This window comes from Trichomonas vaginalis, chromosome VI, assembly GCF_026262505.1.
Source record: "Trichomonas vaginalis G3 chromosome VI, whole genome shotgun sequence".
Classification (NCBI taxonomy): domain Eukaryota; phylum Parabasalia; order Trichomonadida; family Trichomonadidae; genus Trichomonas; species Trichomonas vaginalis.
The window spans coordinates 15,946,912-15,963,557 of NC_067208.1; the positions used below are offsets into that span (position 1 = coordinate 15,946,912).

At 33.8% G+C, this 16,646-nt stretch overlaps 8 protein-coding genes and 3 pseudogenes across 11 annotated transcripts, besides 1 other annotated feature; 2 read left to right on the forward strand and 9 right to left on the reverse strand.

Moving 5' to 3' along the window:
- Positions 1-16,646: part of a mobile genetic element that runs on past both edges of the window.
- Positions 121-978, forward strand: TVAGG3_0873400 (uncharacterized protein; the record flags this gene model as incomplete). Its single annotated transcript, XM_001320218.2, has 1 exon — positions 121-978. The coding sequence occupies one exon, from the start codon at positions 121-123 to the stop codon at positions 976-978; it is 858 nt and encodes a 285-aa protein (XP_001320253.2).
- Positions 1,059-1,634, reverse strand: TVAGG3_0873410 (organellar and viral DNA polymerase type B; the record flags this gene model as incomplete). The annotated part of the gene is made up of 1 exon (XM_051250136.1): positions 1,059-1,634. The coding sequence occupies one exon, from the start codon at positions 1,632-1,634 to the stop codon at positions 1,059-1,061; it is 576 nt and encodes a 191-aa protein (XP_051085611.1).
- Positions 1,807-2,789, reverse strand: TVAGG3_0873420 (annotated as a pseudogene). The gene has a single exon. A coding segment is annotated over exon 1 (983 nt).
- On the reverse strand, positions 4,199-4,887 carry TVAGG3_0873430 (organellar and viral DNA polymerase type B; the record flags this gene model as incomplete). The annotated part of the gene is made up of 1 exon (XM_051250137.1): positions 4,199-4,887. A coding segment is annotated over one exon (689 nt), but the record flags the coding sequence as incomplete, so codon positions are not given.
- Positions 5,806-6,459, reverse strand: TVAGG3_0873440 (KilA, N-terminal/APSES-type HTH, DNA-binding family; the record flags this gene model as incomplete). Its single annotated transcript, XM_051250138.1, has 1 exon — positions 5,806-6,459. One exon carries the CDS (start codon positions 6,457-6,459, stop codon positions 5,806-5,808), a length of 654 nt encoding a protein of 217 aa, XP_051085613.1.
- On the reverse strand, positions 6,548-7,159 carry TVAGG3_0873450 (organellar and viral DNA polymerase type B; the record flags this gene model as incomplete). The annotated part of the gene is made up of 1 exon (XM_001293766.2): positions 6,548-7,159. One exon carries the CDS (start codon positions 7,157-7,159, stop codon positions 6,548-6,550), a length of 612 nt encoding a protein of 203 aa, XP_001293767.2.
- Positions 7,506-7,826, reverse strand: TVAGG3_0873460 (organellar and viral DNA polymerase type B; the record flags this gene model as incomplete). The annotated part of the gene is made up of 1 exon (XM_051250139.1): positions 7,506-7,826. The coding sequence occupies one exon, from the start codon at positions 7,824-7,826 to the stop codon at positions 7,506-7,508; it is 321 nt and encodes a 106-aa protein (XP_051085614.1).
- On the reverse strand, positions 9,777-10,230 carry TVAGG3_0873470 (annotated as a pseudogene). The gene has a single exon. A coding segment is annotated over exon 1 (454 nt).
- TVAGG3_0873480 (organellar and viral DNA polymerase type B) lies at positions 11,653-12,855 on the reverse strand (the record flags this gene model as incomplete). Its single annotated transcript, XM_051250140.1, has 1 exon — positions 11,653-12,855. A coding segment is annotated over one exon (1,203 nt), but the record flags the coding sequence as incomplete, so codon positions are not given.
- On the forward strand, positions 12,968-13,557 carry TVAGG3_0873490 (uncharacterized protein; the record flags this gene model as incomplete). The annotated part of the gene is made up of 1 exon (XM_051250141.1): positions 12,968-13,557. A coding segment is annotated over one exon (590 nt), but the record flags the coding sequence as incomplete, so codon positions are not given.
- Positions 14,882-15,735, reverse strand: TVAGG3_0873500 (annotated as a pseudogene). Its single transcript has one exon. A coding segment is annotated over exon 1 (854 nt).

Sequence of the window (16,646 nt, forward strand, 5' to 3'; positions counted from 1 at the left end):
AGCTGCTGGAAGACAAAAGAACCCACGTTTGCTGGCGAAAAAGCTAGAGAAGAAGCTGAAGCAAAAGCTAAAGAAGCTGAAGCAAAGAAAGAGTAAATGGTTTATTTTTATCCGAATTAAATGTATAGACAAATACCTTTATCTGTTGCGTTCAGTAGTGAAAACCCTGACGTCAAAATAAAGGGGAACAGAGTAACGTTTAAGTTTCCAACAGACTGGATTGTGAACATAAATGAAGAGAAGTACATTGGCATAACATCTATGTATATAACACGTGCTTTCAGAAAGGTTGACTTTATACTTCAAGTCGAGATAGAAAATGACGAACAGTCTTTAAGCGCCCAAAACATTCACATATACAAATACTTTAAAGACGATACAACATTGTTGCAATGTATGATTTCATTTAATGAGATGTTCGAGAAAAAGTTCAACATTGAAGTACAAACTTTACAGCCTTTACGTGAGTTTCTTGCACAACTGAAAGAAGAAGGTAGTCAGCCACAACTTATAGACTTTCATTATGAATTTAATGAAAATGAAGATGGAACACATGACTGTCAGTTTGTTATATATTCACCATTCAATGAAGTCGCTAAAGAGAAAGAAAATCCATTACGTATAAGATTTCAAATCTCTGAACCAAGTGATGATTTCAAGAATGTTTTCAATTATGATGCAATGCTTCCGAGGAAAAATGAATTTTCAAAGATTGTAACACCTGGCATTTGGGATAGAAAGCAAGCTATATTATATTCAAACTTAAGTAAGGGAGTTGAAAATGAGTTCATTGGTCATACAAGAAATTCACCATTACCAAATCCTAAATACTATAAATTAACTGGCTTCAATCGTGAGTTTTGGATAGACATGTTCTCCACTCATGACCATAACTGCCCAGTGTTCTTACCTCCAGACCATAAGGACTGTCTCTACATTGAAGCACAACTCTTAAACTCTACAATTGCTGTATTGTAAATGACCACATGGGCTTCGCCTTGCCGCTAGCGGCTTATTTTTATCACGAATGACCTCATTGCTGACAAAAATAAATGACCTCAGAACTTCAACTTACGAATAAAGCTTGTTTTAGTCGTTATTGAGAAGTTAAACTTCTCTTCAAAGCAAGGTTGACATGACTTACATAAGTCAAATCCAATCTCTTGACCATCATGAAGTGCTTTGTAAAGTTTCATTAAACTGAACTCAGAGTCTTTGTCATATGTTCCAACAGGTATGTGAATGTTCTTATCTTCATTGTAATAGCATTGTATAGCTTCAGGAAACATTTCATTAGCTGTTAAAGCAAGGACGTCTTGTTTGACACCTTTGCAACGTGCATGGAATGCAACTTCATTTAAATCGTTAGTGAGTAAGTCTATGTAAGTCTTCTTTCCACAAAATATTGACTTGTATGCTAAACTTTGTTTTCCAGGTGTTATTTCTGCAAAGTCGCTATGAAATTGACCTAATGTTTTACCAATAAGTTCTCTACCGTATCTCTTCTTAAATTCTTGAGCTAAACGTGGTATGTCTTCATTGAAAATATGCATGCTATCACAGTCCTGGTAGAAGATTTGAAGTCCCATATCTTCAGCAGTACAGAATACTTCACACATTATTCTCTTCGACATAGATAGAATATTAACACCAAGTGGACAGAAGTTAAAGTGTCTGCAAATGCTTTTCGTTAGCTTGAAAATAGTTTTATCTGAACCATCCAAACCTTCGAACTTCACTATATGGTTGTAGTTTCTGATGGCATATCTTATAGCATCTTTGTCATTTACTATGGTTATTTTTGACTCAATAGGAGATAGAATAGTTTTGCCATAAATACTGTTCAGAATGAGCTTTATATTTTCTTGCAAAGGATTTCCTTCTTTCTTATACTTTAACCTTAACTCAAACAACTTCTTTACTTCATCTCTTATTCTAATATCTCTGTTTCCATCGTAATAGTATCCTTGCAACACTTCACATTTGACACCTTGATATTTTATGAGGTCTTGTAATGTTATATGGTCAACATACATTAAACAGCAAGTGTTTGAACTTCTGGGAACGTTAAGTTCTGGATTTAGTTCAGGGTCACAAACTATTAAAGGAAAGTGTCTATGTATGCCAATCTCTGTTATCTTAATGAGAACAAAGAAGCCAGACATAAACTTTTCACCAATGGGTTCCTTTTGGTCGTCATTGAATAAATGTCTCATGAGATACTCTGTGCTTAACATTTCTTCTTCATAACTTTGGAATTCCTTCTAAAGTATAAAGTCTTGCTATAGCTGATGGATATAATGAAACAGCGTCGAAGTCAGCAATGAGTTTCTTTTGCTCTTTTGTTTAATGTTATCTGAAACATACATCTTCCACCTTGAATGCATCTCGAAATAAATTCTCTTGGTTTATTTGAGAGGTCATAAAGATTTCCATTCGGGAAGTATACTCTGTTCTCAAACAATTTGTTAGCAATTGAACAAATACTAACGTAGTCATAAACGTTTAAATCAAACTCTTTCAATAAGTCATTGCGGAACTTACAAAACCTTCTCTTAAAATTCTTACATCTTGTTTGCATAAAACGTGCTATATTTTTCTAAGTCGAAGTGGTTTTCATCTATTCTGCAACCTTTGATGGAATCTATGTTTTTCATGAATGTATCTGCATCCTGGATAAACTTACATGCTTCAGAAATGACACCAGTTCTGTTGTCATTTGCTAACAAAGTACTGCTGTAGTAGTTGTATGGAAATACTTCTTTCGGTCCTGTTTGTAAGTTAAACATAGCAGGAAATAGTTTAAGCTTCTTATTTATAACACTGTAAGAGTCTTTTATAATAATTGCCCTTCCTTTATATAAGCCAGTTATTTGCATTGTTCGTGAACCTTTAATGATGGGAGTTCCTTTCACTTCTGTCATGTGTCTTAAGATGAAGTTTATGTCATAGCTGAGGTTATGGAAATATATTAAACTCTTGTCAGGAAGTCGCTCCAAAAATTCTGTTGCACAGTTCTGACCCCAAATGCTTTGACTCACTGAACCATTTTCACTGTCGTAACAGATGTTAAACGCTTTATGAAAGCCGTCTGTGCTACACTCAAAGTCAGCAAAGAAAACGTGCTCAGGAATGAACTTGCACTTATTTTTATTTACTTCTTTTGACTCTGCTTTCTTCTTCAGTTGTACACAATACTTTGGAGCATATGTCAAATCTTTAAATGGTGCAAGGTTCTTTTATATAAGTCAGTCGTATATGTGAAAAGTTCTCCATAAGAAATAGGTTCGAAATATTTGCACTCCCACAATGTTTTCATAACATCCCATAGCGGTGTAGTTCTATCCATGCGAACTACATATTTTCTCTCTCTTTGTATAAATCTTCATCTGTTTCTCAATGTTCATTCCACCACACTCCTTCAAGATTTTTCTGTAATTTCGAATGAAATATGTTGTCATTGGAAGTCTTTCATTTAGCATGTAGTGGTCTTCAACAAGAAGTAAGTCAATAGTTCGAACAGTTTTACATTCTTTTGGTATGTATCTCTTTATTTCATTATGTCTTGAGTCATTGAATAACCAATGGTAACATTAAATGCTATACCTGTTGTCGGAAATTTCTTGTACTTTACTTTGAGGAAAGTCTCTAACACGAATGACTTCTCTCATGTGGTCAATAGTTTCTTCATTTACTCCAGCCTGAATGCAAGCATAAACGAAACAATTGTCCTCTGTCATAAGTGTTGCAGTTCTTTTGTTCAGTTCATTGAAGATTTGGTAGCGTTCAAGATTTATAGGTAATGTGCAAAGATACTTCCAGAACTGACCGCTTCTCTTCTTATAAAACTTCTTTTCACCATTTCTTTCCAAAAGTTCTATAATCTGGTTCTCCTGTTTGTTTAAGTCTGTTCAATAATCTTTCTGTCATTCTGTCAGTGTGCTTTCATCTCTATATGGTCTTTTTTGGTTTGCCTTTCTTAACATCTGACATCGTTAAGCCTTCATATTCTGTTAAATCATACATCTTTATTTCAGTAAGATTCTTTATGTTTGTCAAGAAGAAGTCATAGTGCATTTCAACAATACCTGCGGCATTTGCTTCTATCTCTGATATAAAGTTCTCCTTCAAGAGCTGATGTAGTAATGTTCCAATATTATTGAGGTTTAACGTAGAACATTCATACTTTCCACCAAGTTTATAACATACCATCCATCTTTGTTGGGAGTTTATTTTAATCTTCTCTAAGAGTCTCATGAAAACCTTACCGAAATGTTTGTGTAAGTAGTCTCTGTTTGGTTCATCTAAAGCTTCGATGTTAAAGTCAATGAGTCTATTGCCTGACTTCACATTTCTCTTCCTATTCTCTTCATCTTTCTTTAACCATCTCTCACCTTCTTTTGGTTTGTCGTCAATGGAACGAATGACATCGTTAGCTTTGCGAACTTGTTCTATAGCACTTTTAAACATCTCTCTTCTCTGTTGTTTCAGTGTGTCGTCTCTCTTTCGTGTTTCACCAACGTTTGCATTTGTTATGTCAAACATCTCTTGACGAACATCATGCGAAAGAGCTTTACGAGTATGACCAACGTTTGCATTTGTTATGTCAAACATTTCTCTTCTTACTTCATGAGGTACTGAACGTCTATGATATAAGTCAATAGCAACGTCATTTAAAGGAAATGCTCTTGCATGGACTTCGTCCTCGCCGCGTTGCGGCTTTATGAACTCATGAATTCTATCATAAGTTATTTCACCATTGTAGTCATTGAGGATGTCAGCGAGTGCTTTTTTGTTTGTCGCGTAATGTTTTGCAACATCTATGTTAGCTTCTGTAAGAAGTTGTTTTATTTCCGAGTGTTCTAACTTAGACAACTTCCGATACATCTTTAGTAGGAAATAAAAAAATTTCTTAGAAAAAAATTAGCTTAGATTTTTAAGGCTAGTTTTAAAATATTTCGAACTTTTTATTATAATGAAACACATGCAAGATTGCAAGTTCTTTTCATACAATGCTCTCGCTACTGCCATCAAGAATGAGTTCAATGGTGCTTCAAACGTCAATGTTATCTTTAACAAGAAGTTTGTGAAAGAATCTAAGTTCGGTCAGTATGTCAGACCATTAGCTATCGTCATTGACCGCAAACGTTATACTTCACAAGAGTTAGCAGTAGTTTTGAAACAAAAGAGTTTCTTCGTGAATGTCAAAGATACTCATTATACTGTCATAAAGAACTCTAACATTGACTTCTTCAGTATTGCTATGAATCTTTCCGAACAGAAAGAATATAAGAAGGGTGAAACAAATGTGAAATATTATCCTTCATCTCTGAAGACAATAACGAACAAAGATGTTATACAGAAATTCTTACCAAAGGTTGAAGAAGCTTCAATTGACATTGACGAAGGAAGTGAAATGGTTGAAGAAATAGACCCTGACGTTATTTAAGCAAAAATATATTTTTGGTTAGTCTTCATATCGATATTTTACAACAATTAAATGGTAAAAACAAAATAAACTTGACGAAGTGAAGATTTGCACTTCGTCGATTATGATCGACATGGAGCGTTTTGTTTTTATCATGGTTTTCTCCACTATGGTTCTAACGTGGCACCCGACGAGATTTTTTTTCATTCTTCCTCTTTGAAGTTATCGAAATATTCTGTTATTTTTTCCTTCAGTAATGTTAAGTCTTCTTTGAATGTAAGTATTGTGCAACCTTTGATGTCATAGTGTGTTTGAGGAAGAGTATTTTTGACAATTTCCTTTATTTGCTCATTCGGTGTCATTGAAATCGGTAAGTTTTAACGATAGAACCAGTTTCTGTCAGATTTATATATTTTAGCTAAGTCATAAAAGCTCTTGTTGTTTCTTCTGACTAAATGCAATATAACCATATCTTTATCTTCTTCTTTCTCCAACTCTTCAGTATATATCATATACTTATAGTTCTTTTCCTTTCCTTTTGGTACTGAACGTGGTATTCTTTTCTGTATGCTTTTGTCTTTTGCTTCAATGACTTCATCTTTTGCTTGAAGTTTCATTTCCATATCTTCACGTTCTGCTTTATATAGTTCATCTAACATCATGAAAATATAACAAGCATAACGAGGTGAAGCCCACATTGATACAGCGTTTACTAAAAGTCTATGAACATAATAACCTTTCAAACAAGGAGCCAAATTCTTGCGATTTTCGAATGGAATCTCTTCCCTCGGTTTTCCGAGGGAAGCAATCATATGAGGAAATTCTTCTAAAAGTTCTTTTGTCTGTTGGTTTTCAAACCAATGATATGCTTGTTTTGTAGAACGAAGAGCATTCATTATACTTTGCATTTGGTACATGTCATCTTTGACTGAACGAATGAGACGTAACTGTTTGTTATACTGTATGTACTCGTATTCTTCATTTATGGCTTCATGAACGATAGCAGTTGTTGTGTTCTCTGATGTTGACATTACTGTTCTTACATACAGGATAAAAAAATAAATAAAAAAAATTCTAACGTTATTTTCTGACTTTCACAAAAGACCAAAAATAAACGCTTTACATGTATTTTTCAGCAACTTCGTCAAATAATTTTATAGCACTATCTATCTCATCTACTTCGAAAGTTTCTTTACCTTTCATGGGAGCACCATACATTTTCTCAAACTTTTCAAGTAGTTCTGTTTCTGCAGCTCTCATATCATTAACGAACACAACCTTGACTCTATTGACTGTACTGTCATATCTTTGAGTTATATTATATGTTCTTCCTATCTTATATCTCTTTGTATTGAAGTCCTTCGGTTTCTGAACGATATAAAGTAAGCCTTCACTGCAACGTTCTGAGTCGAATGAACCATAAGTTATGAAGTTATATCCAACAACTGGGTCTAACCATAGAAGAATTATTGGTATAAGACTTTTGTCAATGAGATATGCTGTAGTTCCATAGAATCTTACTGATATCATAAGCTCAGGATTTCTTGTCAAAATTTTCTGAGTTGAAGCATTTCTAACCCAATGGTTTGTTTTCTTTTCAGATGGAGATATAATGTCTGACAAAGAATATTTGTTGTATTTCTTTGAGTATCTTACGTTTAAATCACCTATTCTAACCACTTTGGTGTCATTGTCTATCTTTCTAACTGTTTCAAACTCAACCTTTAACATTACTGTTCTTACATACAAGATAAAAAAATATTTTATAAAAAACTAACTTTATTTTTTTATCTTAAGGAAAATTCATGATTTTTGTTGCTGAATTCAATAAAAATATATTTTAGGTGAAGAGGTGAGATTTCACCAGTTTTCTCACCTAATTTTTCACCCCAGTTATTTTATAAGTGTTTTACATGGTAAACGTTATTTTTTAAATTTTGTGAAAACTCAACGGTTTGACACATACCCTAAAAATTATTTTACTCAGAATTTTGTTGCTGAATTCAATAAAAATATATTTTAGGTGAAGAGGTGAGATTTCACCAGTTTTCTCACCTAATTTTTCACCCCAGTTATTTTATAAGCGTTTTACATGAATTGTACGATGTATATTTGAAATTCTAAACAATTTCGTAGCTTCTATTTCTTCTGTCAGTATGTCAAAAGTTTTAACAATGCCGAAAGTTTCTTTATACTTCTTCTTGACGTCAGATAGAAGGAAATCGTCAGCTGTTGGATAGTTTTTGTTCAGAAATGCTAACATGTCCATTTTATCTTCTGCTGGTTTCTCTACTTCTTTCTTTAAGTCAGCATAGTCGTTTCTCATACGTTCTATCTCTTTGACGGAGTAGTTATATTTCCTCATTGCTGCTTTACATTTTGAACATTGCGGATTCATTTTTGCGTTATACATTGAAATTTGACCTGCTAGAACAACTAAGGCGTCAATGGTTTTCTTTAACTCAAAAGTTGTTGGTTTTATTTGTCCATTCCATATTTTACATCTTTTATCTTTATCTCTTATCTGCCATACACATTCAGCAACTAATGAAACAAAGTTGTCGTATGTCTTAAACTCCCCAGATTTATATATGTCAGAGATGTTCTTATATACCATGTCGCAATCTTTGTCCATAACTTTATGGTTGCAATGATATCCTAGAAACTCATAGTTTACTTTACGTATGAACTTCTTTATTTCTACTGAGTCAGTTGGTTTCACTTCTATTTCATCGAATTCATGAATAGTTAGTTTTTGCTGCTGAATTTCAGGCAATTTGGGTAAATGGTCAATAATGTCCTGCATGTCATAAAGATACTGTTCATTTGTTTCATCTTTCGCACTACAGTCTAAATTACTTGTTAAAAGTTCTTGCTTAATTCTTTGTATTTCTGTCTCAAAAGTATATGAAGAAAGGAATAAAGCTTTTCATCTCTACCAACATTGACGTAGGATTCATGACTAGCGAGTTTGGTGCTGTAGTTGTTTGAATTGTTGTTGTGCCGATTGTTGAAATCATATCTTTTATACAAAATAAAAAAATAAATAAAAATAAAACTAACTTTATTTTTTCTATCTTAAGGAAATTCATGAAAATTCACGAGACCCAAAGGGTCTGAGCCGCTAAGCGGTGAGGGTGAAAAAACAGGTGAAAAAAGAGGTGAAATCTCACCTCTTCACCTAAAATATATTTTTGTCTGATTTACATCTAACGAAAAAGTTTAGAAGAACTTTCTTATTCTTTCTGGCATATTTTTGTCTTTCCAGTACTCCCGCTCTAATGGTCCCAGATGTGTTGGTTTAGATTCTCTCAAGTTCTTAGATGGTATAACATTTTCAACGCCTCCTTCATATCTTACTTTATAAGTGTCATCGTTTGTGTTATAGCCAAGTATTTCAATAACCACTCCTCGCTTTGCTTCGTCAATGGTTTCAGCAAGTTTGCCATTACTACTTTCAACTAACTTATGTCGAGGGTAAAATGCAATGGAGTCGTCAGCAGCTTTTATAAGATATCCATTACCTTGCGTAGAGTCTACGATATAATAATTTCGACTTAACCTTAAACGTTTCTTTGTCAACGGTTTGTCGTCAAGAACTACACGAACTTTTGTACCAGGAATGAGTGTAAATTGTGTTGAATTTCTGATATTTTGTGTTTGGCTTCGTTTCTTTTGTATATACTTTTCTTCTTGCTGTTGTGTCATTGAATTTGGTGTATGTCCTGTTGTAGAATGTGTTGAGGAATTATATACTTCGAGAAAATGTTTCATTGTTTCTTCGGTAAAGTCTCGCTCTTGATTTAAATCTCTGAGAGTCCTTATGAAGCGGTTTATGATGCCGAGTATGTTATGGTTATGGTCTTCAGTAGTGTAGTGAGTTATGTTATGCTTAATGAGAAAATCTGTGATTTCATTGCTGAGGTATGCACTGTCTTGGTCTGATGTTAAAGTACTTGGGCTATGTTCTGCTACAAACTTTTGTAAAACTCTTAACACTTCACGAGTTCCTTTATTCCTCATTGGATATGCATATGCTTTACGAGTGTTAACATTAATGAAGATGAGGAATGGTTTATGTCCTCCATTTCTGCTTTGAATGAGAGTGTCAAATTGGTATGCGTCGGGAGTGTTGGAGTAAATTGGTAAAAAGTAGTCGTAAGGGTTTATTTTTGTTTGATGTACAACATTTTTGTCAAAGAACCTTTTCACTTCAGCTCTGTTAGTAAATCCCCAACTTTTTGCTGCTTCATTGAACTTCTTAAATGACATCCATGGATGTTGTTCGAATACTTCTTTCAAACTCATTTATGTAAAAATAAAGATTTTATTCTAGGCTCAAGCGCGTTCATTGAACGCGGTACCATGCATAAACTGTCATATAAGGTGGCATATAATCTTCACCCGAGCCTGTTGGATTTGTTGTAAATGTATGTGAATGATTTCCTGCGGTTCCACAGAAAATACCTGTGCTTGAATCTACTGGGTCAGTTGTGATATCATATCTATTCATTCCCCATCTATCCGAAACCCGCTGCAAGATTTATATAACCTCTTTTTGTTATTGAATGTGAATGATTTCCTGTTGTGTTTGTCGTTCCTGTATGAGTGTGCGGTGGAAGGTTTGCTTCTTTAATTTTCTTCGAACCACCTGTTTGCTTTGAAGAGTTAGCACAGTATAAGAATTTGTCTACAATCTGCTGCCACGTACCAAAACCTAAAACTGTTTCTGGATTTGTTGAATTCATTGACGTATAAATAGAACCAACAGGATATATGGTTTGAATAACCTGAGCTTTCATTGTTTGAAGCTCATGTTTAACGTTTATAACTTTATTGCCATCTTTAATATTTATGTTGTTTGTTATTAAACCATTAGGAAAAGTAGGAGGATAAATTCTTTGTTCTTGTACAGTTTCACCGTTTCATCCTGTTTTTGTTACTATTTCGATGCATGCTTTAATTTCTTTAATCTTGATTGTTTGAAATTCTTCATGTGTATGGTTCTTGTCGGCTTTTCCATTAAGCGCAGCATTTACTTCCGACTTCTTTGCATAATTTTCATCTACATAAGTTTTGTCGGCTTTCTTATCTAACATTGCTGGTAGTTCGTATGCTTCAAAGTTTCTGGCATGACCTTCAATGTTCATACATCTGTTATCTAAATTGTTTAGTGTATCTTTTACGCTTGTACTCGGATTTAATGAAGGTGCACTTGAACCAAGGGTATAGTTCAATATTACATCGTCTGCTCTAACAGTAGTGAAGGATTCATGTGTATGGTTCTTATCTGCTTTACTATTTAATGTAGCTTGAAGTTCATTTATATCGGAGATATTGTGTTTATGAGATTTCAAAACTTTGTTCGTTGCGTCAAGTTCATCTTTGTCAGCTTTACTATTTAATGTAGCTTGAAGTTCATTTATATCGGAGATATTGTGTTTATGAGATTTCAAAACTTTGTTCGTTGCGTCAAGTTCATCTTTGTCAGCTTTACTTTTAATAGCATCTTCAACGGTTATTTTTGACTTAACTCTCAAAGTAAATCTTGGTTCAACTAATACACCGTTAACAGAGAAACTAGAAGCATAAATTTCATCGTTATAACCAAATGCTTCTGGTGCTTTACTTGTGTCATACTGTACAGTACAGTGTATGTCATAACCTTTAGCACGAATGTATTTATATCTTCTTTCATTAACATCTTCCGTCTTCACTTCTTCAGTTCGTGTTAAATATCCATGGTAGTCCGTTGTAATCTGTTCATCTGAACTTATATAATGAACATGGTTTTTATCTGCTTTATTATCTGATTTCTCATTAACATCATTCACTTCTAATTCAACTCTTCCTCCAGAACTCTTATTATCATTTATTTTCTTCATTAATTCCGTAATTACATCATAAAGACTATATTCTGTTTTCGGTTTTGTAAATAATGAGTCAAAATTTCTTTTCATCATTACATCGCTTACATTAATGATATCAGCTATACCTTTTTCATTTATTCTCTTCATTAGTTCTGCAATAATGACGAATATATAATCTGTTAATTTATTCTCTTCATCGAGGGTTATAGAATGTTTTGAAATCGAATCATTAACGCCTCTAAATAAATCAATAACTTCAGGATACACGTTTTTAATGTCTCGAATAACCCGACCAGTATCCTCTGGTTTCTTCTCTTCTTCGTTCCCGTCGTTACGCGGCTTTATGTCTCTAACCATCATCAACGCAGTCATAACCGGAGGGTTTGTTGCTACCTGTTCGAAAATCCGTCCGTTATGTACGGTATATCTAAATAATTTCTTTGTGTTTGTTAAAACATTTGAAACAAGTCTTTTAAAACCATCTACAAAATTTCCCGTTTCACCTAATGTTCTTGCAGCATTTACAAGCTCACCCATTCCCGCTTTTGACCCCAAAAACGTCCATATTGCATTTATTTCACTCTGTATTGTTGTCCATTCAGCAAAATTAATACCCGCATTCGCTAAGCTGAAAATGAAATTCAGTGGATCGAACTTAATTCCACCTTCTTTTTCAATTTCAACGAACTCACTAACATGAGATTTTAAATATTCTTTCGTTAAAATCGTTTTTCCGGATGTCATGCTGTTAACGGAACTATCACCATCAAAAGTTAACGAATTCAATTTCGTCATTGGTGCTTTTATTTCATACACCGCTTTATCTATAGTTTTTGGCTCACCTTCTTTAGAAGTGTATGAAACATTAATGAATGAATTATATGTATTCATGAATGAGTTAAAATCAATGATTTTCATTAATGAAGCCTTTAATGATTCATTAACTGTTGAATCCCTTAAAACAATTACTGAACTGTCATTAATGAAAGGTACACTGCAAACTGTCGAATTTGGATCAAATGCTGTAGTCGGAGAAGGAGTATTAATGATATAAGTCATTAAATCATTAAGTGACGTAAATAATGTTGTTGTTTTTGATTTAATTTCTTTAGCATCTGTTATATACGGTAATTTTATTTCTGTAGTTTCTGAATTAAAGATATTCGCTAAAATGTTTTGTAAACTGTTTTGAGCAGCTGTATAAACTGTTGAATTCGGAACCCTTACGATTTCACCGTCCTTAATAAAGGGCATTGAACATGGCGTAGTGCTTGGATCAAATCTTTCGGGATTATGATTCAACATATATTCTAATGCTTCATGAACAGACTTATATACTGTTGTGTCGTTCTTCATGACAACTTCACCGTCCTTTATGAATGGCATTGTACATGGAGTTAAAATAGGGTCAAACTTTTCATAGTCCTTCCATGTTATATATTTCTCAGTATTTCCATCAGAAATAACAATATATTTGTCAGTAAGTGTGAGAGAGTATTGACCAAAATATAAACGTTTAGCTCTGTCAGCTTCATACGCATATGCAGCTATACTCATATTTTAATGAGAATAAAATGTTGTTCTATTTGCAAAGTACAGACCCAAACGATACGGGACAGTAAAGCTACAAACAAACTTAGGTCTACAGAATGAGCCACTTGCATTCAGAATGGTTGACTTTAATACTATTGCTTCATTCGTTATAACTGACGAAACAGATTTCATGGAGCTTGAAATAGATGGAAAGAAGCACGAAATAAGATTTCACAATAATGTAGAATATAAGATGGAAACATTAGCTGGAGTGTTAAATGCTCTCATAAGTACTACAATAAACAAGGATAACGAAGAAAACTTAATGAATGTTAAACTTATTGCAGGAGTTTTGAAGTTCAGTTATGCGAAGGAGTTTAAGATAACACGAATGAGTCATAGAGTACAACTTCTTTTGGGAGCATACCATATGACATTTCCTTTGAAAAGTGTTGACAAAACGATTGAGATGAAATCTGTTCCATATGTATGTTATGGCAATTGTTTGTACATTGAGTCAAAAATAGCTAATGTCACAGGTATTTCAGGAGTTAATAGTAAAGGTTCAGTAGAATATAAATCCTTCTGTTATGAAGTAAATTCAATGTTCATTCCAAACGTTCCTGTCATAGCAACTCATTTAGGTAAATGGGTTCGCATTAGTCCTCATAATTTGAAAGACATGCAATTCAGACTTGTTGACTTTCAAGGAGAGCCTGTAGAACTGAAGGCACCAGTGCGAATGACTGTTGAAGTTGACTTTTTAGAAAATATTAAATGCAACAGCTTACAAGAGAACTCAGAGCTAAAAATATAAAGTATGAATGTTATGTATTAGGTCATGAACTTTGGTTGTTGTTGTTTGATGAAACAAATGAGTTAGTTATGTCAGTCAAGAGAACAGAAAAATATTGTGTTAGTGAAAACTGCACCAAGTCAATAAGATTAGGTTTGCATTATGAAGATGAATTCGATACTGTTGAAGAAGTTTTGGATAGATACTATAAGTTGCTTTAATTTACTAAAACATATTTCAAACAAAGCTTATATTCTGTTGAAAGTTTTGTATACTCGTTCGAATATTTATACTTAAACTCAACTCCTGTAGTTCCTGGTGTTTCAATGATGCGGATGTTACCTATTTTCATGAATATTGGCGTTTGACCACGGCATTCGATTTCAGGGTCGAGATAGTCAATGACACATTGTTTCCCTGTTATTCGTGAGATAACATTTTCAAGGTCCTCCTTTGTTAGAATTATTTGGTTCTTACTTATAAGATTTACCAAAAGCTTCTTATCGTCTTTGAGTAAGATAGTTTGATATAACTGAAGAAGGTAATGGTCTACGTTATCTGAAGGATTTGTTTGAACATTTATGTAAGGGTTGTCGTTGGCTTCTCTTGAAAGAACTTGGTCCAGTGGTGGATACTCTAACTTAACATCTGATGTAGCGTTAGCGTTTGAAGCTGAGTTTAAATTCACCGACTTAAGTTCTGGTTCTTTTTCTTTCAAACACTCTGAACTATAGTTCTTTATGACAATATTGTTTGTCGTTCGTGAGTCAACATTTGATGTTGGTTCAATTGGAACATTAACGGCACCAGCTAAGATGGATTTGCTTCTCATTTCATATAGAATAAAAACCTTTTATATGTATGAAATGAACAATATACTCGACAAGGGTTTGAATGTAAAGCTAACGAATGAAAATATTGTTGAATTCACTGAGACAGGAGCTGTGTATAAAGATGTAGAACTACTGAACAAAAGAGCTAAGGGAAGAAGCAGGAACATGAACAAAGGGTGGAAGCCTATAAAAATTTATGTCAATGATGGCTCAGGAGGTTCAAACATAAAGTATGCAGAAAGTTATAGAGTTTATGCTCTCAAAGGTGAAAAGCCTTCATTTAAGAACAGCTATTCTAACGCATATCCTCAAAAGCTAACGGATGGGGAAGTGGATGATATAATGACAGCAAAATATTAACAGAAATGGCGACAGAGATGCATGGAATTTGTTTTACCATCAGTCAATTAAAGCATAAGATTTAAAACAATGTTGGTCGTTCCCATGGAATATTTTTTGACTTTAATGGTATTAGTCATGATATGAATCTCAAGGTATGAACGAGGAGAGATGAGAGACTTATATGCTTCCCAAATTTCTTCAAAAGGTAATGTTATACCTGACTGTTTCCAAATGAGTTCAATATCATAGCGTGAGAAACCTTGAAAGATAACGAAGTCAGTTATGAGACGTTTTATGTTTAAAGCAAGAAACGCCATGTTTGCATAAGTATTGCTACAGTTAAATGGTAATGTCTGACTTTAGTTATGATGTTAGCTAATGGTGAGTCTGGTTTTGACACTAAACCTTTTCCGGCGAAGTCGTCGCAAACGAGCAGAGTGTTTGAAGGATACTTTTTGAAGGGTATTTTGAAAGTTTTGATAGAATGTAGTTTGTCAGTCGTTTCATATCGTAAACTCCTGAGTACTGACGTAAGTGGTGTTTGTCAATAATTCTTTCCATCTCTTCTGAAGTCTTTTGCATTCCTGACTGTATGAACTCTACGATGGCATAATATTTTCTCTTACGTCGAATGTAACGTTGAAGAAATTCAATGAGTTCACTGTCTGGAACTTTAACGACAGAGGCTTGAAATTTTGACATAAATGTTTTCGCTGTTGAATCCATAGAGTCTGAAGTTGCTGATATAATGATTTGGTCATTAATATGATCTTGACCTAAACGCTCTGTTATGAGTATATGACGAATGAGGTTAAATGTCTTACCTGACCCCATCTTTCCACAATAGAAATACACACCATTTGAACAGAATTCATAATCTTTGCTGAAAGGAAGAATAAGAGAAGAGTTAAGTTTGTCTGTAGTTTCATTCATGTCTTCATCTACGTCATGTATTAAATGCTTCATTTTATCTCATTAAAATGCAAGTCAGAAATATTCAGAACATAGCACCGAGTCTAACTGACAAGAGTATAAAAGATATACTATGAACACGTTATGATGAACCAACCAAAATTCAAGAAAGTCAGTATACTTATGAATATCCAAGACACTGGGTAGAGTATGTAGGAGGTGAGAAAGCTATTGAAATAAGACAAGTTAGAAGTATTCCAGCAGGAAGAACAATATTATTGAAGAACTTTAATGTTTTTGAGATATAATGATGAAACAAAGAAGCAAGATAGTTTCCTGTTGCTGTGTATGTGAACTTAGATACAGGAGATGACATGAAAGTTTTTAACACAAAGCTTCAAAACGGTAGTGAAAGAACAACTTATTAGCAGAAGGACACCCATTACCTTCAGAAGTTACCATAGCATATAATTTTGAAACAAATGCAATAGATTTTAAAGTCGTCTCTGCAAAGAAGTCAGGATTTACATTTAATGAAGCAGATGTATATTCGAATGAAAACTTCAAGCTATTGCATGGTTAGATAATGACGATTGCTTTAAGAAAATCTTTAAATTCATGACTCAAAGATGTCAATAGATGACCTTCGTGGAATGTTACCATCGACGTTTACAGTAGAAGGTTCAGCAGGATTGCTTACAAAATTGTCAATTGGTGGTATTTGGTCTCGTGAGAACATTGTTATAAAATCCAGTATAAGTGAATTATGCTGAAGAATCTATATTATGTCTTTCAAACTACATGTATTCGCCGCCGAAGCATTATATATAACAAACTTTGTCAGTAAGTTTAACATAAGACTTGTCGAACCTTCTTCAATGAAAGATGTTGTGCTACCTAAAGATGGAAAGGATGGACTCATTATTGAGATG